Genomic DNA, 24,854 nt, shown 5'->3' with positions numbered 1-24,854 from the left:
CTGGCATTAAAGGTGTGTGCCACCATACTCATGCTTTTTTTGTGTGTGGGGGGGGGGTTGCTAGGGATAGAACCCAGGGCCTCCTGCATGCCAAACAAGTGTTCTACTTCTGGGTTATGCTCCAGCCACTGTATTACTGTTTTTGTAAATGAGAAAATGAATGAATAATTAAAACTCACTAGAACAGTTCCTGACACTTGACAAATGATAGTTATTATCAGAATATTCGTCCCCTTAGAGGGATAATAAACTCCGGCTTACTCTTCCAGACCCTGTTCAAATGAAATATCTTTTATGAAGCCTGCCCAGACCTCCTTTGGGCAGAGTTATCACCCTTTTACTAGTTCCATGCCTGTATTTTATATGTGCTGTTTGTTTGTTTGTTTGTTTGTTTGTTTGTTTGTTTGTAAGCAGGGTCACTTCTAGCCCAGGCTGACCTGGAATTCACTATGTAGTCTCCGGGTAGCCTCGAACTCATGGCAATACTCCTACCTCTGCCTCCCAAGTGCTGGGATTAAAGGCGTGCACCACCATGTCTGGTTCTGATTCTTGCTTATATATGAAGAAATGGAGGCAAAGAAGATAAGGTTAACTTGTCCAAGCCACACATTTGTAAGACTAAAGCAGCTTGCCTCCAGACTGTACTTTATTAACCCCTCTTCCATATCCTGGGGCTGCATAGGTGATTGTGTATGTCAGGATTGTAGGGTAAAGTGTTGGCAAGAAATATTAAGAGACTGAACCAATGAGGAGGCAGGGGCCAAAGATTGCAATTTCAGCATGAGCACTTTGAAGTCAAGCTCATGATAGCCTTTAGCTAAGTCTGGATTTGGGGGTATTTTGATTTTTTTAAATATTTTATTTATTTATTTATTTATTTATTTAAGAGTGACACAGAGAGAGAGAAATCAAAGACCTAAATAAATGAAGAGATCGATTGTGTTCAGAAAAAAAAAAAAAAAAAAGAGTGACAGAGAGAAAGACAAAGACAGAATGGGTATGCCAGGGCCTCTAGCCACTGCAAATGAATTCCAGACATATGTGCTACCTTCTGCATCTGGCTTACATGGGTGCTGGGAATCAAACCTGGGTCCTTAGGCCTCACAGACAAAACCACCTTAACCGCTAAGCCATCTCTCCAGCCCCTGTTTTTTTGTTTTGTTTTGTTTTGTTTTTGAGACAGGGTCTCATGTAGCCCCAGCTTTGTCTTGAGAACTCATTATGTAGTCAAGGATGACCATCAACTTTTGATCCTTCTGTCTCCATCTCCTAAATTCTAGGATTACAGGCATGTACCATCACATCTGGTTTTATGCAGTACTGGAGATGGAACCCAGGGCTTTATGTATGCTGGAGAAGCACTTTACCAAATGAGCTATATCCTTAGCTTCTAGTTAAGTTATTTTTATTACTCAGTATATATATGCATATATGTATGCATATATGTATGATTGCTAATCATCATATCTTTGAATATGGTTAGATTAAGAGAACATTATTGGGGCTAAAGAGATTGTTTAGTGGTTAAGGCACTTGCCTGCAAAGCCAAAGGACCCAGGTTCGATTTCTTGGGACCCATGTAAGCCAGATGTACAAGGTGGTACATGTGTCTGGAGTTCATTTTCAGGGCTGGAGCCTCTAGTGTGCCCATTCTCTCTCTCTCTGTCTCTCTCTCATAAAATAAAATATATACATATTTTTTAAAAAGGGCAAACACTATAAGCTAAACATAGTGTTTTGTTACATGTCTTTAATCCCATTATTCTGGGGGCTGAGGTAGAAGGACAGCCGTGAGTTTGAGGCCTGCATGTTGAGTTCCAGGTCAGCTGGGGCAAGAGTAAAACCTTGCCTCAAAAAAAAAAAAAAAAAAAAAAAGAGAGAGAGAGAGAGAGAGAATAAACATTATATTCATACCCAATTTACTAGCCACAGTCTATTTCTGGTGGTGATTCACTACCTCAACAGATTCCTATAAGATCCCTTAAGCTATTAAGAAAAACCTCCTGCTGTTATATATAAGCACTCAAAATGAAGGACTAGGGGTGTGGGGGAAATAAAGAAAAAGAATAAAAGCATCTCATGAGGGAAGAAGGAGGTCCCAGTGGAGGCACAAGGCTGAAGTGTGTTCCCTGTTCTTGGTCTCTACCTACAGGACTTCCACATTGACAACAGGCCTCTCTCCTCTCTAAGAAATACAGGTTCCTTTCTTTTTTCAGCCAAAGCAGTATAGCATAGCAGGAAACTGGTTGTCATCCCCTCTGTCATTCTGTGTACACACCTACCAACCCAGAAAGCAGGCACTTCCATCTCCCAGCTGTCCTTACAGCTGTCTGGGATTTTACAAAAGGAGCTCTCCAAAAGTCTTTTAGGGAGATCTGAGTGACTCCAGTAATCCCTCCTTACAGCAAGTGCCTTTGATTTGGTGGGGGGATGGGGGGAGGGATGAGCTGTCTTCCTGACAGTCCATGCTATACAGAGCTTTTGTAACTATCATGGTCTCTAATTTCTTAACTCCTCAGTAGTGAGCAGAAAGTTCCATGTCTGCAGACCCCTGAGCTGACCTTGGAGATGCTAAATCCTTCTGGGCGACAGTACTGGGCAGAGCTTCAGCTTACTATGATATGGCTAGGCGACTTCCTTTCTTGGAAAGGGACTTTCACATACCACTTCCTTTATTGAGAAAGTCAAGGAGAAAAACTCGTAAGATTTTATTTATTATTCATTCATTCATTCATTCCTGGGATGGAGCCCAGGGCTTCACATGTGCCACCCATACCTTAGATTATAGTGGACTTTTTTTTTTTTTTTTTTTTTTTTTTTTTTTTTGGTGGGGTCTCGTTGAAGCCCAGGCTGACCTGGCATTAGTCTCAGTCTGGCCTTGAACTCACAGCAATTCTCCTACCTCTGCCTCCCAAGTGCTGGGATCAAAGGCATGCTCCACAATGCTTGGCTAGAATTCCAAGTTTAAGCCTGAGCTATATTGTAAAACTCTGCCTCAACAAAAAACCAATCAGACTAGGGAGTTGGCTCAGTCAGTAAAGTGCTTACCTTGCAAGCATAAGGACCCAAGTAAGATCCCTAGAACCAATGTGAAACAAAAGCTGGAGGGGACAGACTGCGGAGATGACTTAGCAGTTAAAGTTTATAAGGCCTGCCAGCCCTAGTCCAATTCCCCAGTACCCATATGAAGCCAGACACACAAAATGACACATGCATCTGGAGTGTTTGTAGTGGCAAGAGGCCTTGTCATTCTCTCTCTAATAAATAAATAAAATATTTAAAACAAAAGTAAACTCCAACTTTACTTCATACTAACTCATCCTGAAATTCTTTTCTGTAGAGTAGTTAAGAATCCTGACTTAGCAGTTAAGGCACTTGTCTGCAAAGCCTAAGGAGCCAGGTTTGATATGCCAGTACCCATGTAAGCCAGACAGACATGGGGTACATACATCTGGAGTTTATTTGCAGTGGCTAGAGGCCCTGGTGCACCCATTCTCTATCTGCCTTTCTCTCTCTCAAAATAAATATAAATAAAATATTTTTTAAAATGAATTCTGGCTTCCTTCCTAAATCTCCACCACCTAAGACTACATCTAAAGCCATTTTGCTCTTGAAGGTTTTAGAGCATGTACAGACTAGCAGTTAAACCTTAAATTGTAGTTAGGCATGGTGGCTCACATCTGTAATCCCAGCACCTGGGAGGTCAAGGCAGTAAGAGCACCATAGTAAGACTGTCTCAATAAAACAAACAAACAACAAAACAGCCTCATAAACCTTAAATGCCTAAACTCCTACAATTTCTTCTTTTCTGCTGAAAATGGTCCTAAAAGTTCTTCCAGAATGAGAGCTATGTAATTTTATTTTCCTTTTTCTTATTTTTGAGACAGGGCATCACTGTGCAGGCCATATGGACCTCAAATTTACTTTATTTATTTATTTGCAAGCTGAGAAAGAGAGAAGAAAGACAGACAGAGAGAGAGAGAGAGAATGGGCATGCCTAGGCATCTAGCAATTGCAAACAAATTCCAGATACATGTACCACTTTGTGTATCTGGCTTTACTCAGGTACTGGGGAGTTGAACTAGGGTTGTTAGGCTTTACAGGCAAATGCCTTAACCACTGAGCCATCTTTCTAGCCCTGTTTGTTTTATTTCTGGAGACATAGTCTTACTCTAGGCCAGACTTACTTCATATTCATTTTTTTTTTTTTTTTTTTTTTTTTGGTTTTTCGAAGTAGGGTCTCACTCTGGTCCAGGCTGACCTGGAATTAACTCTGTCATCTCAGGGTAGCCTTGAACTCATGGCAATCCTCCTACCTCTGCCTCCCGAGTGCTGGGATTAAAGGTGTGCGCCACCACTCCCGGCTCATTTTTTTTTTTTTTTAAAGGTAGGGTCTCACTCTAGCTCAGGCTGACCTGGAATTCACTATGGAGTCTCAGGGTGGCCTCAAACTCATGGTGCTCCTCCTACCTCTAAGTGCTGGGACTAAAGACATGTGCCACCATGCCTGGCTGGCATTCATTTTGTGGCCCCAGGCTGGCCTCAACTTCACAGTGATCTTCCTGAGAGCCAAGATTAAAAAGCATGGAGGAAAGCCAGGCGTGGTGGTGCACGCCTTTAATCCCAGCACTCGGGAGGCAGAGGTAGGAGGATTGCCATGAGTTCAAGGCCACCCTGAGATGACAGAGTTAATTCCAGGTCAGCCTGAGCTACAGTGAGACCCTACCTTGAAGAAGAAGAAAAAAAAAAAAAAACATGGAAGGAATGTTGTTTTGCTTTTCAGACAGTCTTCCTATGTTACCCTGACTAACTTGGAACTTGTAATATAGGTGAGACTGGTCTTGAACTTGTATTAATCCTCTTGCTTTTGTCTCCTGAGTGCTGGGATAACAGGTCTGTACTGCCATGCCTGGCTCAATAATGTGTTTAAAATATTTATTATTTTTTTTATGTATTTAAGAGTGAGAGAGAGACAGAGAGAATGGGTGTGCCAGGGTCTTCAGCCACTGCAGACAAACTCTAGATGCATGTGCCACCTTGTGCATCTGGCTTATGTGGGTTCTGTGGAATCAAACATGGGTCCTTTGGCTTCATAGGCAAGCACCTTAAACACTAAGCCATCTCCCCAGCCCTCAATAATATGTCTAAAGTATTTATTCCAGATAAAATGCAGAGATACATAATTAGCAGGTGAATATTTTGTTTGTTGGTTGGTTGATAGGTTTTTCAAGGTAGGGTTTCACTCTAGCTCAGGCTGACCTGGAATTCACTATATAATCTCAGGATGGCCTTGAACTCATGGCAATCCTCCTACCTCTGCCTCCTGAGTGCTGGGATTAAAGGCGTGCACCACCATGCCTAGCTAGCTGGTGAATATTTTAATAGAAATGGAATGAACTCTGTTCAGAAGGGGTGATGCAGGAGCTAAATTTGAAAGCAAGAAGGAATATACAATATTGGAGCAGAATGGAAGGCTTCCCAGGCACAGGAAGCAGCTCATACAAAGTAAGGGTGTGGCATTTAGGGAACCACATACTTTCATACATGAGAGAAGTGAAATTTGTTGGAGAAGTGGGCAAGGACCAGATCATAAAATGCCTCCTGTAGGAATATGACCTTATCCTAAAAGTCCTGGGGGTCTTCTGAAAGATTTTACTTAGAAGGGACCATAATCAAAGGTATGGTATGGAGGGCTGGAGAAATGGCTTAGTGGTTAAGGCGCTTGCCTGCAAAGCCAAAGGACCCAGGTTTAATTCCCCAGGACCCACTTAAGCCAAATGCACAAGTGGATGCATGCATCTGGAGTTCATTTGCAGTGGCTGTAGGCCCTGGCACACCCATTCTCTCTTCCTCTCTCTACCTATTTCTCTCTTTCTGTTAAATAAATAAAGAAAAATATTTTAATATTTTAATATTAAAAAATATTTTAATAAAAGGTATGGTGTGGAGACATCATTCCTTCTGCCGCACTGGAGAATAGGTTAGAAAGAGGCAAGACATGGAAGCAGAATGACAGACCAGGAAACCAATTAGAAGTTCATTGCAGTATTAGAAGCATGAACTAAGTCAATAACAATATAATAACAAAAGTTTGCATTACATTAGGAGAGACACTAAGAAAGTGGGTTAACAGGGATGGAGAGATGGCTCAGTAGTTAAAGGCAGATGCATAAAGTGGTGCATGTATCTGGAGTTGATTTGCAGTGATAAGAAGCCCCAGTGCACCCATACTTGACTCTCTCTCTCTCTTGTTTTTTTGAGGTAGGGTTTCACTCTAGCTCAGGCTGACCTGGAATTCACTAGGGAATCTCAGGGTGGTCTCGAATTCGAGGCAATCCTCCTACCTCTGCTTATCAAGTGCTGGGATTAAAGGTACGTGCCACCACATCCAACTCCCTTGCACGCACCTGGTTCCCTCCGCATGCCTTTAATCCCAGCACTCCAGAGGCAGAAGTAGAAGGATCTTTGTGAGTTCAAGGCCACCCTGAGACTACATAGTGAATTCTAGGTCAGCCTGGACTAGAGTGAGACTTTACCTCAAAAAACTAAAAAGGGGGCTGGAGGGATGGCTTAGCAGTTAAGGCATTTGCCTGCAAAGCCAAAGGACCCAGATCCTATTACTCAGGACCCACATTAGCCAGATGCACAAGGGGGCACACATGTCTGGAGTTTATTTGCAGTGGCTGGAAGCCCTGGCATGCCCATTCTCTCCCTCTCTCTCTTCCTCTTTCACTGTCAAATAAATGAAAATACAAAATATTTAAAAAAATAAAAAGATCTCCTCACTGATTTCATAAGTTAGTCACTGAGTCTTGAGCTGGCTCGCTTGTTTGGATCATTCACTCTAATGGAAGCCATTTGTTATGTGGTAAGCTGCCCCAAGGAGAGGACTATGTAGTAAGAAACTGAAGGAGACCAGTTTGGTGATCAGCCAAGCAGGAAATGATTCTTCAGTTCAATAACAGGAAGAAATGAAAACTATTCACTATCACCTCAGAGGAATTTGGAAGTGGACCCCCCCACCCCATTTAGGCCTTTAGGACCTCAGCCTCTCTGGAGAGCATGACTAGAAAGAACTTCTTGAGACCTTGAGCCAAAACTATTCAACTCTGCTGGCTTCAAGCTTCTGACTAATGAAAACTGTTAGATAATGCTCATTATCTTAAGTTGATAAATTTGGAAGGAATTTATTATGCAGAAACAGATAACTAATTCAGCAGATCAATAAAAATAAGGGAGGAGGTGAGTTGAGTTTCCTGGATCTAGCCCAGCTGGATAACTTTCTGCAACAACTCTAGACAATGTGCTCTACACTCTGGATACTATGCAATGCCTAACAGCATTTTTCTTTCTCTTTTTCTTTTTATGAGAGAGAGAAAGAGACAGAGAGAGAGAAAGAGAGAATTGGCCTGCAAGGGTCTCTAGCCACTGCAATCATACTCGAGATGCATGTGCCATTTTGTGCACATGTGTGACCATGTGCACATGTGTGACCTTGTGTGTCTGATTACTTTTGTTGGTTCTGGGGAGTTGAACCTGGGTCCTTAGGCTTCACAGGCAAGCATCTTAAATGCTAAGCCATCTCTCCAGCCCAGGATCTTTCTTTTAACTGTATCTTTTTTTTTGGTTTATTTTTATTTATTTATTTGAGAGCGACAGAGAAAGAGGCAGATAGACTGAGAGAGAATTGGGCACACCAGGGCCTGCAGCCACTGAAAACGAACTCCAGGTGCATACGCCCCCTTGTGCATCTGGTTACGTGGGTCCTGGGAAATTGAGTCTCAAACCTTTTTTTGTTTGTAAAACAGATCTTTCTGCCTGAAGTGCCTGTAATGCCAGTGTTTGGGAGGCAGATGCAGGAAGATTGAGTGTCCAGGCCAGCATGGATTACAAAGCAAGATCCTATCTCAACACACACACACCATTTTCCTCGTGAGCATGAAAGGCCCAAGAATTCAGATGCCCAGAAATACTATCACGCTCTAAAGGGAGCTTAAGCGGGCCCCTGCATACCTCAAACTCCAGGCTTTACTCTCTGTTGGAAGCAAGTAAAGAATCCCTCTTCTCATTATATCAGAGCCTGCTCCTAATATAAAACTAGTTAAAAAGGGCATGAGATAGCCCTCAAGGATGGGAAATGAGTAATAAAGTGAACCAATTATTTGGTGCCTGTAAATAGCCTGCACCATAAGCCTTAGTAGCCCGCACCATAAGCCGTAGCAGCCTGCCTCAGACCACCAAGGTCATAGGAGACTAATAACACACTATGCTACTCCCACCCAAGGACCTGCGCAAATGCTGACCACCAAGGTCATAGGAGACTGATTGGTCCACGAGGGGCTTGAACAAATTAAACTAATTGGCTTAGAAAATATGGAGTGGCACAAACTGACTGGCTTGCACCCCACGAGCTCCTGATGTTAAAAAAATGATTGGTCTAATGCACAGGCTTTGTTAGAAACCCTATAAAAACTGTCCCGTTCCTGCATTCAGGGCTCTGCAGTCCTCTACCCCTGCGTGGTGTACGACTGTGGGCCCCAGCGTGCTTGGAATAAAAATCCTCTTGCTGTTTGCATCAAGACCATTTCTTGTGAGTGATTTGGGGTGTGGCCATTTCCGGGCAGAGTGTGGGGTCCTCGTTCTGGGGGTCTTACAAGCATCTCCCCTCTGTTTCTTTTTTTTTTCAAGGTAGGGTCACTCTAGCCCAGGATGACCTGGAATTCAATATGTGTTCTCAGGGTGGCCTCAAACTCATGATGATCCTCCTACCTCTGCCTCCCAATTTCTGGGATTAAAGGTGTCACCACACCTGGCTCTCTTTTTTTTTTTTTTTTTAATTATTTATTTGAAAGAAGGGGAGAGAGAGAGAGAGAGAGAGAGAGAGGGAGAGAGAATGGGTGTTCCAGGGCCTATAGCCACAGCAAATGAATTCCAGATTCACGTGCCACCTTTGCGTCTGCTGGGGAATTGAACCTGGGTCCTTTGTCTTTGCAGGCAAGCACCTTAAGCCTTAAGTCATCCCTCTAGCGCTCCTTTTTTTTTTTTTTTTTTTTTTTTGGCTTTTCAAGGTAGGGTCTCACTCTAGTCCAGACTGACTGAAGAGCCCAAACCAAAGCAACACCATGAGAGGCTTTAAAGATATTAATAGGCCTAAGTTTCTGTATCCCTGCAGGGCCAAGTTACCGACATAGCACTTTGCAGTTACTGGGGAAAAAACCACAAACTTCCCAGTACCTGAAATAACCCCTGTAAAGGGCCAATCAAAAAGGACTGAGTAGATATTATACATTCCTGTGGCTGTTGTGGCTATAGATAAATTTGCTTAACGTTCATCAGCTACTATATAACCAATCAGCTTGTAACATGTATACTCTTGCTAAATGTCAACCAATCATGTAACTGCCAGGTTGGAAATTCCCCTTTTCTTTGTTTGAACACAATAAAAGCTTCTCCCAGATGCCATCTGGGGCTCTTCAACAGACCCACTGCATTGGTAAAGTCTGGAGCCCAAGCTTAAGCCCAAAATAAAGCTCTTTGCTATTGCATACATGTCCGACTATCTGGGTGGTCTTTGGGGACTCTGTGATCTGGCCATAATATCGACCTGGAATTCACTATGTAGTCTCAGGGTGGCCTCAAACTCACAGTGATCCTCCTACCTCTGCCTTCTGGGTGCTGGGATTAAAGGCATGCACTACTACGCCCAGCTCTTTTTTTTTTTTTTTTTTTTAATACTTTTGTTTATTTGCAAGCAGAGAATAGGCACACCAGGGCACCTGGCGGCTGCAAATGAATTCTAGACACATGCACCAGTTTGTGCATCTGGCTTTATCTAGGTCCTAGGGAATCAAACCCAGGTCCTTAGGCTTTGCAGGCAAGCTCCTTAACTACTAAACCATTTCTCCATCTCTGCAACTCAATTTTTTTTTAATATTCACTAAGTTATACAACTATCACCTTCCAAATGAAGCCCCATCCCAATTACCAATCACTCCTTTTCTTCTTCTTCTTCTTCTTTTTTTTTTTTTTTTCCGAGGTAGGGTCTTGCTCTGGCCCAGGCTGACCTGGAATTAACTGTGTAGTCACAGGTTGGTCTCGAACTCACGGCAATCCTCCTACCTCTGCCTCCTGAGTGCTGGGATTAAAGGCGTGCACCACCATGCCCAGCACCAATCACTCCTTATTTCCACACACCCCTGGGTGAAATTCTGCAGCGCAAATAAAACATTTAGAGGTGCTCACTTCGACAGCACATATATAAAATTGGAACAATACAGAGAAGACTAGCATGGTCCCTGCGCAAGGATGACATACAAATTCATGAAGCATTCCATATTTTACACACAAAAAAAGATTTAGGGGCTGGAGAGATGGCTATTAAGCTAAAGGTACTTGCTTGCCTGATAGCCTGGGTTCAATTCCCCAGTATCCATGTAAATTCAGGTGTACAAAGTGGTACATACATCTGGAATTCATTTGCAGTGGTAAGAGGCCCTTGTGTACCCATGTTCACTCTGCCTTTCTCTCTTTCAAATAAATATATAATAAAATTTAAAAAAAAAAAGATTTAGGGGAAGAGATTGAGTAAAGGAAGGGTGAGAGAGGGTTAACCAAAATATAAGAGGGTATAAATAAGTCATATGGAAACCTACTTTTCTGGACAATGGTGCACCCAGAAGCCATAGATTGTTAGAGAAAATTTTCAATGCCAGGAATGGAATACCTTCCAGTGAGTTGTTTGCCAGGGAGGTCCCTGATGTCCCCAAAACATTATAGGCCATGGCCAAGGCTCTTGGTTTCCCACCAGGAATAAATGGTAAGAACCTATTGCTGAAGACTCCACATTCTTGTGCTTCAAGGTCACTGAGAAATCTTCTGGAGCTGAGTTGAAAACCTCTTCCCTATAGACCAGTGGACAGAAAGCTAGGGGATAAAAGCTGGATGTGGGCTGGAGAGATGGCTTAGTGGTTAAGCGCTTGCCTGTGAAGCCTAAGGACCCCAGTTCAAGGCTCAATTCCCCAGGACCCACGTTAGCCAGATGCATAAGGGGGCACACGCATCTGGAGTTCGTTTGCAGTGGCTGGAGGCCCTGGCGTGCCCATTCTCTCTTCTCTCTATCGGCCTCATTCTCTCTGTCTGTCCCTCTCAAACAAATAAATAAAACAGAAAAAAAAATCTGGGTGTGGTGACACATGCCTTTAATCCCAGCACCCAGGAGGCTGAGGTAGGAGGATTGCTGTGAGTTTGAAGCCAGCCTGAGACTACCTAGTGAATTCCAGGTCAACCTGGGCTACAGTGAGACCCTAACTCAAAAAAACAAAAATAAAAACAAACAAACAAAAAAGCTGGACGAAGCTATGCTGCATGCAATTCCATAGGAGAGAAAGAAGTCCTCAGTGGATATAAACAACAGTGGACACTGCAAGCCTTAAGTTTGGCCAGTCAGGCCAAATGAGTCAATGGGTACAATAGTGGTATGTCTGTTATGGGGGAAACCAACCACCCTCTAATTGCACTGGAGGCCCTCTCCACAGGAGGGCATACATGCCTGACACTGAAAAACCTATGGCAGGGGAAGTCAGTCCTAGTGGATAACACCTGCTGGTGTCTGGCTAAATGCATATATTATGCTCGCCAAACTGCCCAGTAAACAGTTGTGTTAATGTTCATACCCATATATTAATGCTACTCTCATTCTTGGTTAGAGAAGCTTCTCTTTTCAGATGGCAGTGACCTCTGGGAGGACTCAAAAGGCACCATGGTGTTGAGAAGAGTGACAGAGGAGTGCTCAGCACTGAAATATCTCTATCACACTTTCCCAGCCTCAGGGTCCATTGTGGAAGAGGTGATGGAAAGAATGTAAGAGCCAAAGGAAGGATAGGACCCCTTACAATGCACTCTTCCAGACACAAGATGGCCTGGATATCCATGACCTCACAGTGCCTGGCACTACCTACACAAGACCATCATAATAGGAAAAGATGATGACATCAAAATAAAAGAGACTGATGGAGAAGGGGAAGGGATATGATGGAGAGTGGAGTTGTGAAGGGAAACGGGAGGGGGAAAGGACTGCCATGGTTTGTTGTCCATAACTAGAAAGTTGTCAATAATAAAAAATAAAAAAGACCCCCTAAAAGATAGATTTAGAGGACAGACGTGGTGGCACACGCCTTTAATCCCAGCACTTGGGAGGCAGGGGTAGGAGGATCACTGTGAGTTCAAGGCCATCCTGAGACTACATATTCCAGGTCAGCATGGACCAGAATGAAACCCTACCTCGAAAAACTTAAAAAAAGTTTTAGGGAGACAATACTGAAGGCAGGGTCAGTCACCCCAGAGTGTCAGGAAATAAAGACAATTTCTGTTTAGCAAGGGTCAAGATTGGGGAAGAAGGGGCTGGAGAGATGACTCAGCGGTTAAAGTGCTTGCCTATATAGACTCAGCACGATCCGGAGCACGACCAGTAGGAACCTAAGGACCCAGGTTCGATTTCCCAGTATCCATGTAAGCCAGACGACAAAGTGGCGCATGCATCTGGAGTTCGTTTGCAGTAGCTAGAGGGCCCTGGCGCGTCCATTCATTCTCTCTCTCTCTCTCTCTCTCTCTCTCTCTGCTTGCAAAAAAAAAAAAAAAAAAGGTTGGGGAAGAAGTGTCAGCATATGTTCCAGTGTTTGGTCGTTTGACAAGGTTTCAGTTTTCTTTCTAACCGGTCTAGAAACTCCTGAAAGGTTCACACAGTACTTTGAAAGTACCGTTCACCCTGACGTCAAAAGCGCTTCGTAGCAACGCCTCCGTCGTCAGCTTCCGGCACCCTGGGACCGAGGCGTGCTCTAGCTGAGAACTAACAGCCAGGCCACACGTCCAGTGTCACACCCAAGCCCGGGCCGCGCGCTGGAAGGCGTCAGCTGCCAACGGGCTTCCTCGGCCCGCCCAGACCAGAGAGACGGCTGCTGATTGGCCAGGCGTGCTCGAGGACCCGCCTTCCGCAGGTTGCGGGCCTATCTAACCCGGGGTCTCCGCCTCCGCGAGGAGTTACGGGAATCGGCGCGGAAAGCGGGTTCTGGGGAGGCGGAGGGCCGAAGCCGGAAGGCCGCGTATGCCGAGGCCAGATCCGGAGTGCGACTGGTAGCGGAGGTAGCCGCTTCGTCTGCTTTCAGCAACGAAAGGGTGGGGCCGCGTCGACTCCCGCCCCGGAAGCGGAAGTGCAGGCGTTGCAGGGGTCCAGTCCACTGCGAGCCCGTGCGCCTGCCGTTCCGCCCCGTGATCGTGTCGCGCCCTCTTCCTTGCCGGTAGCGTTCGCCGGTCCCACCATGCTGTCTCTAGACTTTCTGGATGATGTGCGGCGGATGAACAAGAGGCAGGTGAGGCTGGTCCCCGCTCTTTCTCAGGGTTCCTCGGCCCTTGGACGCTGTCCCTGTGGGTCCCCGCGGACCTCCGGGCCGGATGGTGAGGCCCTGCACGACGCTTACGCCCGGACCGTCCCCATCCTTTGCCGTCTGTGGCCGGAGACCGCTTTGTTTGCGGGGAATTCTTATCCCCGGGGCTGATGGTGGGACCCGGCAGGAAAGAACAACTTCGCGGACCATTGCTCTCCAGGAGGCAGGGGAGCAAGTGGAATCCGAAGGGTGACCTATAAGTGGGAGTGGGGATGCTCATTGTTTCAGACGTTATAAGGCGGCCGGCCGACTTGGGGTCTCCACGGGCAGAGCGACTCCGGATAGACTCCAGGGACAAGGCTGATGACTTCGCCGCCGCGCTGGCTTCCGTGGCGCTTGGAAAGGCGATGGCAGGTCCTCCCAAAGCCCTTCTGCCGCTTTCACTCCGTAGCCGCCCTTCCAGTGCAGCCGAGCTCAGCGTTCAAACAGTTATTCCACTTGTCCGTGACTACCCCCCTTCACAGTAAAGTGGCAACCCCCATCTGATGACAGATGTCAGTGGTACAGAGATACTGAAGTTTAGGTCTTCTGATTTTACCCATAGACCTTGTTCGATCTGTATCATCTAGATCGTGTACCAAAAGGCATTGAAAACACTAATTATTTAGTCACTACCAAAGGATTTGCCTTTTTGTCTTTTGAACCAGCTGTGTCTGGAGTGTAGTTTTGCTTACCGTTGAGGGTTTTTTTTTTTCTCCTTTTTACAGTATTTTGCTGTTAAGCATTGACCCAATATCACTATTTAAGCTTCTTGTTTTTCCTCTTGAATTTGTATTTTGAACTGTTATTAGAGAAGCATGGAGAATATAGCTTTCCCTTCTCTTCAGGCTATCTCTTTTTAGATATGTCTACAAAATTGTGAGAGTCTAGTCAGGGAATGAAAACAGCTTGGATAAAGACATGGCACTTAAGTTGAATCATTCATGACCCTTCTTTCTTTCTTTTTCTTTTGTTTTGGGGATTGAATTCAGGGCCTTAAATGCTATGCTACTACACTCGAAGTCATGAAGGACTTTTTTATTTTTCAAGGTAGCATCTCGCTGTAGCCCAGGCTGACTGGGAATTAGTTCACTATGTAGTCTAAGGATGGCCTCAAACTCACAGTGACCCTCCTACCTCCCTAGTGCTAGGATTAAAGGTGAGTGACACCACACCCAGCAAAAGACCTTGTTTCCTTATTTTAATCACTTTCCTTTTATTTATTTATTTTTTTGTTTTTCAAGGTAGAGACTCACTCTAGCTCAGGGTGATCTCAGGGTGGCTTTGAACTCATGGCAATCCTCCTACCCCTGTCTCCCCAGTACTGGGATTAAAGGTGCATGCCACCACACCCTGCCTATTACTTTCCTTTTTAAAAATATTTTTGTTTATTTATTCACAAGGGGGGAGAGAGAGAGCACAGCAAATGAACTCCAGATGTATGTCCTACTTTGTGCATCTGGCTTTATGTGGGTACTAGGGAATCGAACCCAAGTTGTTAGGCGTTGCAGGCAAGTCCCTTAACCTCTGAACCATCTCTCCAGCCTAACTTGTGTGTGTGTATGTGTGTGTGCACGTGCACCACTGTAAAGAGGCACCTGTGCTACTTTATTTTTTTCTTCTTTCAAATTATGTGGCTGGGGAATTGAACCTGGGTCAGCAGGCTTTGCAAGCAAGTCCTTTTAACCACCAAGCCATTTCTCCAGCCCCATTACCCTTTTTTTTGGCTTTTGGTTTTTGGTTTTTCGAGGTAGGGTTTTATTTTAGCTTAGGCTGACCTGGAATTCATTATGTACTCTCAGAGTGGCCTTGAACTCATGGTGATCCACCTACCTCTGCCTTCCAAGTGCTGGAATTAGCGGTGTGTGCCCCACGCCCAGCTATTACTTTACCTTTTTTTAAAAGAAATTATTATTTTTTTTATTTATTAACTACTTTACTTTTTTTTTTTGTTTTTTTTTTTCGAGGTAGGGTCTCACTCTAGCCCAGGCTGACCTGGAATTCACTATGTAGTCTCAGGGTGGCCTCGAACTCACGGCAATCCTCCTACCTCTGCCTCCCGAGTGCTGGGATTAAAGGCGTGTGCCACCACGCCCGGCAACTACTTTACTTTTTGAGGCAGGTTTTTGTTATGTAGTGAAGGCAGTCCTTCTGCCTTAGCCCACTGAGTGGTAACGTTACAATAAGCATACATCCCCCCACTTAGCTAGAATTACTGGTTGGTTTTGAAACTACTTAGCCCAGTCTGCCCTCAAACTCACTCTGTAGCCCAGGCTAGCCTTGAACTTGCATTCCTTCATCTGCCTCCTAGAGCTGGGATTACAGGGGCCTTTTGCACGCCTGTCCAAATGACATGTTGTTGTTGTTATTGTTATTTGAGGGGGATGCTGAGGACCAAACCTGGGTGCTTGCAATTGCTAGGCGAGTGCTCTACCACTGAGTTAAATTCCCAACTCATGACCTTATTTGTAAAGGTTTTTATTGTGTCTGTTTTTGCACTGCATACTAGGCAAGCACTCTGCAGCTGAGCTGCATCTTCATTTTTGTGGATTGGTTAGCTTTTTTGGGGGGGTGAGGTAGGGTCTCACTCTAGCTCAGGCTGACCTAAGAATTCACTGTGTAGTCTCAGGGAGGTCTTGAACTCATGGCAATCCTCCTATCTCTGCCTCCCAAGTGCTGGAATTAAAGGCGTGCATCACCATACCCAGCTGGTTAGCCTTTAAAAATATGTATATGTTATTTATTTGCAAACAGAGAGGCTCCAGATGCATGTGCCACCTTGTGCATCTGGCTTTACGTGGGCACTGGGAAATGAAACTGTGATTGTTAAGCTTTGCAGGCAAGCACACCACTGAGCCATCTTTCCAGTCAAGTTAACATTCCCCCCCCTTTTTATTTTTCAAGGTAGGTTCTCACTCTAGCCCAGGCTGACTTGGAATTCACTATGTAGTCTCAGGGTGGCCTCAAACTCAACAGTGATACTCCTAATTCTGCCTCCTGAGTGCTGGGATTAAAGGCATGTGCCACCACACCCAGCTTATTTATGTAATTTTTTTTTTTTTTTTTTTTTTGGTTTTTCGAGGTAGGGTCTCACTCTAGCCCAGGCTGACCTGGAATTCACTATGGAGTCTCAGGGTGGCCTCGAACTCACAGCGATCCTCCTACCTCTGCCTCCCGAGTGCTGGGATTAAAGGCGTGCGCCACCACGCCCGGATTTATTTATGTAAATTTTAAGATATTTTATTTATTTGAGAGATAAAGAAGCAAATAGAGAATGTGCATGCCAGGGCCTTCAGCTGCTGTTAACTTCAGATGCTGCATGTGCTACCTTGGGCATCTGGGTCCTGGGGAATTGAACCTTGGTCCTTTGGCTTTGCAGGCAAGTGCCTCAACTGCTAAACCATTTTCCAAGCCCTATTTATTTAATTTTTTTAAAATATTTTTATTTATTTATTTGAGAGCGACAGACAGAGAAAGAGGCAGATAGAGAGAAGGAGAGAAAATGGGCACACTAGGGCCTCCAGCCACTGCAAACAAATTCCAGACGTGTGCACCCCCTTGTGCATCTGGCTAACGTGGGTCCTGGGGGGGTCCTTAAGCTTCACAGGCAAGTGCTTAACCGCTAGGCCATCTCTCCAGCCCTTAATTTTTATATATTAATTATTATTATTTTTTTCAAGGTAGTATATCTAGCCCAGTCTGACAAGGAAATCAGTCTGTAGCCCCAGACTTGCTTGAACTGATGGAAGTGTTCCTCTCAGCCTTTTGAGTGCTAGGATTAAAGGTTTGTACCACCACACCCAGCTAATTGTAATTTACTTTTAGACAGTCTCAAGTAGCCCAGGCTGGTCCTGAACTCACTGTTTTACTACCTCCCAAGTGATGAGATTATGGGTATTTGCCACCCGTGTCCTCTGTTAAGTATCTTCACTGGTGATTTCTCTCTCTCCCCCATTGAACTTCATGCAGGATGGCTTCTTCTAGCTTTCTGTCAGCTGGTCTACATGGAGGAGGTTATCAGCTCAGTTCCAGCAGGATTTCTCAGTGGCTTTGCAGCCCAAGTATGTGGAGTCTTCAGCAGTAGGGTCTTACCATCTATCCTAGTGGGAAACCAAGGGCCTCAGCAATGGCCTGTAATGTTTTGGGGGCATCAGGAACCTCCCTGGCCAACAACTCACTGGAAGGTATCCCATCCCTGGCACTGAAAATTTTCTAGTAACAATCTATGGCTCCTGTGGTCCATTGTCCAAAAAAGTAGGTTTCCATATGACTTATTTATATCCTCTTAGATTTTGATTAGCCCTCCCTCTACCATTCCTTTACTCAGTCTCTTCCCTTGACCTCACTTAGGCCATTTCACCTCCATTAATCTATTCTTCTACTTACATATATACAATAACATCCTATTAAGTCCCCCCTCCCTTCCTTTCTATTCCCTTTGTATCTCCTTTCTATCTTACTGGCCTCTGCTACTGAGTTTTCTTCCTACTCAAACAGAAGTCCAGTCATCTATAGCTAGGATCCACATATGAGAGAGAACATGTGATGCTTGGCTTTCTGGGCCTGGGTTACCTCACTTAATATAATCCTTTCTAGATCCCTCCATTTTCCTGCAAATTTCATAACTTCATTTTTATTTACCGCTGAGTAGAACTCCATTGTGTAAATGTGCCATATCTTCATTATCCACTCATTAGTTAAGGGGCATCTAGGCTGGTTTCATTTCCCAGCTATTGTGAATAGAGCGGGAATAAACATGGTTGAGCAAGTTTCTGTAAGGTAGTGAGAGGAGTCTAGGATATATGCCTAGGAGTGTTATAGCTGGGTCATATGGTAGATCTATTTTTAGTTGTCTCAGGAACCTCCACACTGATTTCCACAATGGCTGGACCAGATTGCATCCCCACCAACAGTGTAGAAGGGTTCCTCTTTTTCCGCATCCTCACCAGCAATTATGGTCATTTGTTTTCATGATGGTAGCCAATCTGACAAGAGTGAGATGGTATCTCAACATAGTTTTAATCTGCATTTCCCTGATGACTAGGGATGTAGAACATTTTTTTAGATGCTTATATGCCATCTGTATTTCTTTTGAGAACTCTATGTAGTTCCATAGCCCATTTTTTAATTGGTTTGTTTGATTTCTTATTATTTAATTTTTTGAGTTCTTTGTATATCCTCAATATTAATTCTCTATTAGATGTATAGCTGGCAAAGATTTTTGTTTCCCATTCTGCAGGTTGCCTCTTTACTTTATTCACAGTGTACTTTGCAGTACAAAATCCTTGTAATTTCTTGAGGTCCCAGTAGTTAATCTATGGTTTTATTGCCTGAGCAATTGGGATTATATTTGGAAAGTCTTTGCCAAGACCAATATGTTAAGGGTTTCCCCTACTTTTTCCTCTAGCAGTTTCAGAGTTTCAGGTCAGGTATTAAGGTCTTTAATCCATTTAGACTTAATTCTTGTGCATGGAGAGAGAGAAGGATCTATTTTCATCCTTCTAAAGATACATATCCAGTTTTCCCAGCACCATTGCTGATAAGGCAAATATCAGGTAGCTGTAGCTACCTGGACTTACATCTGGGTCCTCTATTCTGTTTCATTGATCTACGTAAATGTCTGCTTTTTTTGCCAGTACCATGCTGTTTTTGTTACTATGGCTTTGTAGTGTAGGTTAAAATCAGATACAGTGATACCACCAGGCTTATTTTTGTTGTTTAATATTGGTTTAGAAATTCGAGATTTTTTTTGTACCTCCAAATGAATGTTTGGATTGTGTTTTTCTATTTGCATGAAGAATGCCAGTGGAATTTTGATGGGGATTGCATTTAAATGTGTAGATTGCTTTTGGTAAGATTGCCCTTTTTACAATATTGATTCTTCCAATCCAAGAACAAGGAGTATCTTTCCGTTTCCTAATGTCTTCTGCAATTTCTTGGTTGAGTGTTTTAAAGTTTCATCATAGAGATCCTCCACTTCCTTAGTTAGATTAATTCCAAGGTACTTTGTTTGTTTGTTTGTTTGTTTGTTTATTTATTTTTTGATGCAACTGTGAATGGGAGTGATTCTCTGATTTCATCCTCTGTGTGTTTGTTGTTAGCATATAGGAAGACTACTGATTTCTGTCTGCTTATTTTGTATCCTTCTGCATGGCTATAGGTGTTCATCAGCTCTAACAGTTTGCTGATAGAGGAGCCTTTAGGGTCCTTTGTATAGAATCAGATTCTGCAAGTCCCTTCCTGCTATTTCACTGCCTCTAACCACAGCGATTCTCAGTTACAGTTGCTTCCCTTTCACCTTCAAACTTTTTTAAAATTTTTATTAACATTTTCCATGATTATAAAAAAATATCCCATGGTAATGCCCTCTCTCCCTCCCCACAATTTCCCCTTTGATATTCCATTCTCCATCATATTACCTCCCCATCTCAATCATTGTACTTACATATATACATTACCAACCTATTAAGTACCCTCCTCCCTTCCTTTCTCTTCCCTTTATATCTCCTTTCTATCTTACTGGCCTCTGCTACTAAGTATTTTCCTTCTCATATGGAAGCTCAATCATCTGTAGCTAGGATCCACAAATGAGGGAGAACATGTGGTGCTTGGCTTTCTGGGCCTGGGTTACCTCACTTAGTATAATCCTTTCCAGATCCATCCATTTTTCTGCAAATTTCATAACTTCCTTTTTCTTTACTGCTGAGTAGAACTACATTGTATAAAAGTGCCACATCTTCATTATCCACTCATCAGTTGAGGAACATCTAGGCTGGTTCCATTTCCCAACTATTATAAATTGAGCAGCAATAAACATGGTTGAGCACGTACTTCTAAGGAAATAAGATGATTCCTTCGGATATATGCCTAGGAGTGCTATAGCTGGGTCATATGGTAGTAGATCAATCTTTAGCTGTTTTAGGAACCTCCACACTGATTTCCACAATGGCTGGACCAGATTGCATTCCCACCAGCAGTGTAGAAGGGTTCCTGTTTTTCCACATCCCTGCCAACATTTATGATCATGTGTTTTCATGATGGTAGCCAATCTGACAGGAGTGAGATGGAATCTCAGTGTAGTTTTAATCTGCATTTCCCTGATGACAAGTGACGTAGAACATTTTTTTAGATGCTTATATGCCATTCTTATTGCTTCCTTTGAGAATTCTCTATTTAGGTCCATAGCCCATTTTTTGATTGGCTCGTTTGATTCCTTATTATTTAACTTTTTGAGTTCTTTGTGTATCCTAGATATTAATCCTCTATCAGATATATAGCTGGCGAAGATTTTTTTCCCATTCTGTAGGTTGCCTCTTTGCTGTTTTCACTGTGTCCTTTGCAGTGTAAAATCTTTGTAATTTCATGAGGTCCCAGTGATTAATCTGTGATTTTATTGCCTGAGCATTTGGGGTTGTATTCAGAAAGTCTTTGCCAAGACCAATATGTTGAAGGGTTTCCCCTACTTTTTCCTCTAGCAGTTTCAGAGTTTCCGGTCTGATGTTAAGGTCTTTAATCCATTTGGACTTAATTATTGTGCATGGCGAGAGAGAAGAATCTATTTTCATCCTTCTACAGATATATATCCAGTTTTCCCAACGCCATTTGCTGAAGAGGCTGTCTTTTCTCCAATGAGTATTTTTGGCATTTTTATCAAATGTCAGGTGGCTATAGCTACTTGGGCTTACATCTAGGTCCTCTGTTCTGTTCCACTGATCTACATGTCTTGTTTTTGTGCCAGTACCATGCTGTTTTTGTTACTATGGCTCTGTAGTATAGGTTAAAATCAGGTATCGTGATACCAGCCTTATTTTTGTTGCTCAGTATTATTTTAGATATACGAAGTTTTTTGTGATTCCAAGTGAATTTTTGGATTGTTTTTCTATTTCCATGAAGAATGCCTTTGGAATTTTGATAGGGATTGCATTAAATGTGTAGATTGCTTTAGGTAAGATTGCCATTTTCACAATGTTGATTGTTCTAATCCAGGAACAAGGGATGTTTTTCCACTTCCTAGTGTCTTCTGCAATTTCTCGCTTGAGTATTTTAAAGTTCTCATTGTAGAGATTCTTTACTTCCTTGGTTAGGCTTATTCCAAGGTACTTTATTTTTTTTTTTGATGCAATTGTGAATGGGAGTGATTCTCTGATTTCATCCTCTGTGTGTTTGTTGTTAGCATATAGGAAGGCTACTGATTTCTGTGTATTTATTTTGTATCCTGGTACATGGCTGTAGGTTTTGATCAGCTCTAACAGTTTGCTAGTAGAGTCTTTAGGGTCCTTTATGTATAGAATCATGTCATCTGCAAATAATGATAACTTGATCTCTTCCTTTCCAACTTGTATCCTTTTTATGTGTGTCTCTTGCCTTATTGCTATGGCTAAGACTTCCAAAACTATATTAGATAAAAGTGGGGACAGTGGACACCCTTGTCTTGTCACCTTCAAATTTTTGACACGTTTCCCTTTTTGGCTAGATTTAATGTAGAACCATAGTGGAAAGGAGATTTGGGGAACAACCTAGTTGTAGCTTACCCAAATTAACAAAGTACAAAGCTACTTTAGCTTGCCTTTTGTTAACTTGGCATTTATTCACACCTACTCAAATCATAGTTAGTGTTCACATAAAGATGTTTATGATGTAATTTAACCTTTGTTTCTGTAATTGGTCATGTGGTCGTAGCTGTTTTCTTCTGCTGTTCTCATCAATACTTGGCCATACTTTTATGCCCATTGGGGTAACTCAGACCTTCTGCAGGGTTAATGTAATAAGTAGTCCTACATGTATTAGTGTATTTTTCACCAGCCTTTACACAGGTACCTAAGACAGTTCTTAAGGTCCTCTGTATTCATATTATTCTACTGTCTACCCAGTATCATAGTGTAGCAGCACTTTGATTTCTCTCTTAATGGTCTGGGTTGGTCACTTAGCCAATCAGTCGCCCCGTTCTTTGCATTTTGATTCACTGTCATGAGGAACCCAAAGTGGGTGGCAGTATTAACTTATAGTTGAATAGAACCATTGGGTTCCCTAAGTGGGTGGGTATCTCCTTTGAGAATTAAAATCTCTAAATTAGCAGGTGCCAAAGTATGAGCATAAGAAGCAGAATTCCACTAGCACCTCATGTGGGGTAAATAATGAGAGGAGTCTTTCCCATTTCCACCCTTCATTTCCTGGACTAGTGAATGCTAGCTACAGAAATAAAATAACTTTAATATCCCAGCTGCACTGAACTAGGTGCCATATAGCAGATGCCATATCTGCATCTTCAAAAGTTCTTTCTTAAAAAGTTATTTATTTATTTGCAGAGAGAGCTAGAAGAGAGACAGACACACAAGAGAGAGAATGGGCATGCCAGGGCCTCCAGCCACTGCTAACAGACTTCAGGTGCATGCTCCACCTCGTGCATCTGGCTTTAGTGGGTCCTGGGGAATCAAGCCTGGGTCCTTAGGCTTCATAGGCAAGTGCCTTAACCACTGAGCCATCTCTCCAGCCCTAAATTTTTTTTTAATTCATATTTTTGAGAGGGAGAGAGAGAATGGGTGTGACAAGGCCCTTAGGCTTCACAGGCAAACGCTTTAACTGCTGAACCATGTCTCCAGTCCAAAAATGATTATTTGTATTCCTTGGAAAACATATTTTGCCAGTAATTAAACAGGGAAATTTACTATTAAAGATCATTAACTCACAGCTGGCCAGTTAGCTGAGTTGCTTAGAACATTGTGCTAATAAAGATTGTTACCTAGTAAAAGATCCTTGACTAAAAGGTGTAAAAGAGGGTCCTAGAGTTGTCTTATTCACAAAATAGCTCCCACTTTCTGGGGTGAGATAACAAAGAAAAAATGAATTAAAAAATCACCTTTCTATAGTTCCCTCCTAAACTTGAGATTTGGACCTCTTTGGAGAGGATGTTACTGCCGAAAATATGCAACATGTTAAAAAGTGACATTTGCCAAAGTAGTGATCTGGTACTGTTCCACAGATGAGGCCTAAGGAGGTCGAGAAGTTTGTCAGTGGGTCTGTTGGAGCTGGAGGCTATCTGATGGTCATTAAAGCAAGTACTACCAGGCCCTCCTTCATGCACGTACACTGGCTACTGTGTAGAATAAAACAACACTCGAACCCAGAGAAGCCCCTTCCTCTGTAACCTTGTACTGGCCCTTCAACACTCTTTATTAATAAGCCTGATGTCAGCTGGGCATGGTAGCGCACACCCTTAATCCCGGCACTTGGGAGGCAGAAGTAGGAGTATTGCTGTGAGTTTGAGACCGCCTGGAACTAGAGTGAGTTCCAGGTCAGCCTGGGCTAGAGTGAGAGCTTACCTCTCAGCCCCCCCCCGCCCAGAAAAAAGATTAAGCCTGACCTCATTAATCCATCTGGCAAAGGAGAATGTTCATAGGATTCAGCTTGGCAGGAAAGGTAGATTTGGAGTTGAGATAACCCTTTGATAACTGGACACCATTCTGTTCCATTTCACACTAGCTTTAAAGATGTAGTGGGAAGAAGACACAGGCCAGTGAGTTCCATGCCCACATCTGTGCTGTAGTTTTAATTTTTTTTCTTCCCATGTATAAGTGTGTGGTGTATGTACACATGTTTCTAGATACTTTTTTAAGTATTTTATTTTATTTGTAGGCAGAGAGATGAGAGAGAGTGCATGTGGGAGTGAGAATGAATGGGCACTCCAGGACCTCTAGCCTCTGCAAACAAACTCTAGATGTATGTACCACTTTGTGCATCTGGCTTTATGTGGATACTAGGGAATTGAACCCAGGTTGCTATGCTTTTATTTATTTTTATTTTGAGAAAGAAAAAAGGGCACCAGTGCCTCCAGCCACTGCAGATGAACTCCAGATATATGCGCCACTTTGTGCCTCTGGCTTACCTGGATCCTGGGAATTGAACCTGGGACCTTTGGTTTTGCAGGCAAGCACCTTTAACTGCTGAGCCAACACCCCAACCCCTTTGTTCTTTTTTATGAGAGAACTGGCATGCCAGGGCCTCTAGCCACTGCAATCAAACTTCATATGTGTGCAACACCTTGTACCCATGTGTGACCTTGAGCATCTGGCTTATGTGGCTCTGGGGAGTAGAATCTTAGTCCTTAGGCTTTGCAGGCAAGGACTTTAACTGCTAAGCATCTCTCCAGCCTGATCCCTTTGTTCGTATTTTTGAGACAGGATCTCTCTGTAGCCATGCATGGTCGCAAACTCACTCTGTAGCCCAGGCTAGCTTTGAAACTCACCATACTGCCTCAGCCTCCAGAATGTTGGTGTTACTGATTCCCTGAGTAAGAGTTGAGTTCATTATGTCACAGTCACAAAGAATGACAAGCATGAACAAGCAAGGTTTTATTGAGAAGAGGAAAATAAAGTAAGAGCTCTCTACAACAGGGAGGGTCCCAGAAAGGATTGCCAAGGTAGTATTCACCTGAGATTT

The 24,854-nt window shown here is 43.3% G+C and overlaps 1 protein-coding gene and 1 non-coding gene across 2 annotated transcripts in view; both read left to right on the top strand.

The window, feature by feature from the left end:
• Window positions 1-10,234: 10,234 nt before the first annotated feature.
• LOC123459653 lies at window positions 10,235-10,340 on the top strand. The gene has a single exon (XR_006636411.1). It is a non-coding gene; the product is annotated as a U6 spliceosomal RNA (small nuclear RNA).
• A 1,690-nt stretch (window positions 10,341-12,030) lies between these two features.
• Window positions 12,031-24,854, top strand: part of Sec11a (SEC11 homolog A, signal peptidase complex subunit) — a 41,850-nt gene continuing 29,026 nt past the window's right edge. The window contains exons 1-2 of the mRNA XM_045146108.1: window positions 12,031-12,080; window positions 12,869-13,364. Of these exons, the coding sequence (XP_045002043.1) occupies window positions 12,031-12,080; window positions 12,869-13,364 (546 nt within the window). The remainder of the gene's footprint in view (window positions 12,081-12,868; window positions 13,365-24,854) is intronic.

The sequence above is a fragment of the Jaculus jaculus genome, chromosome 3 (genome assembly GCF_020740685.1).
Source record: "Jaculus jaculus isolate mJacJac1 chromosome 3, mJacJac1.mat.Y.cur, whole genome shotgun sequence".
Taxonomy (NCBI): domain Eukaryota; kingdom Metazoa; phylum Chordata; class Mammalia; order Rodentia; family Dipodidae; genus Jaculus; species Jaculus jaculus.
The sequence above is the reverse complement of the archived record's forward strand: the minus strand, read 5'-3'. Positions and strand labels throughout refer to the sequence as shown.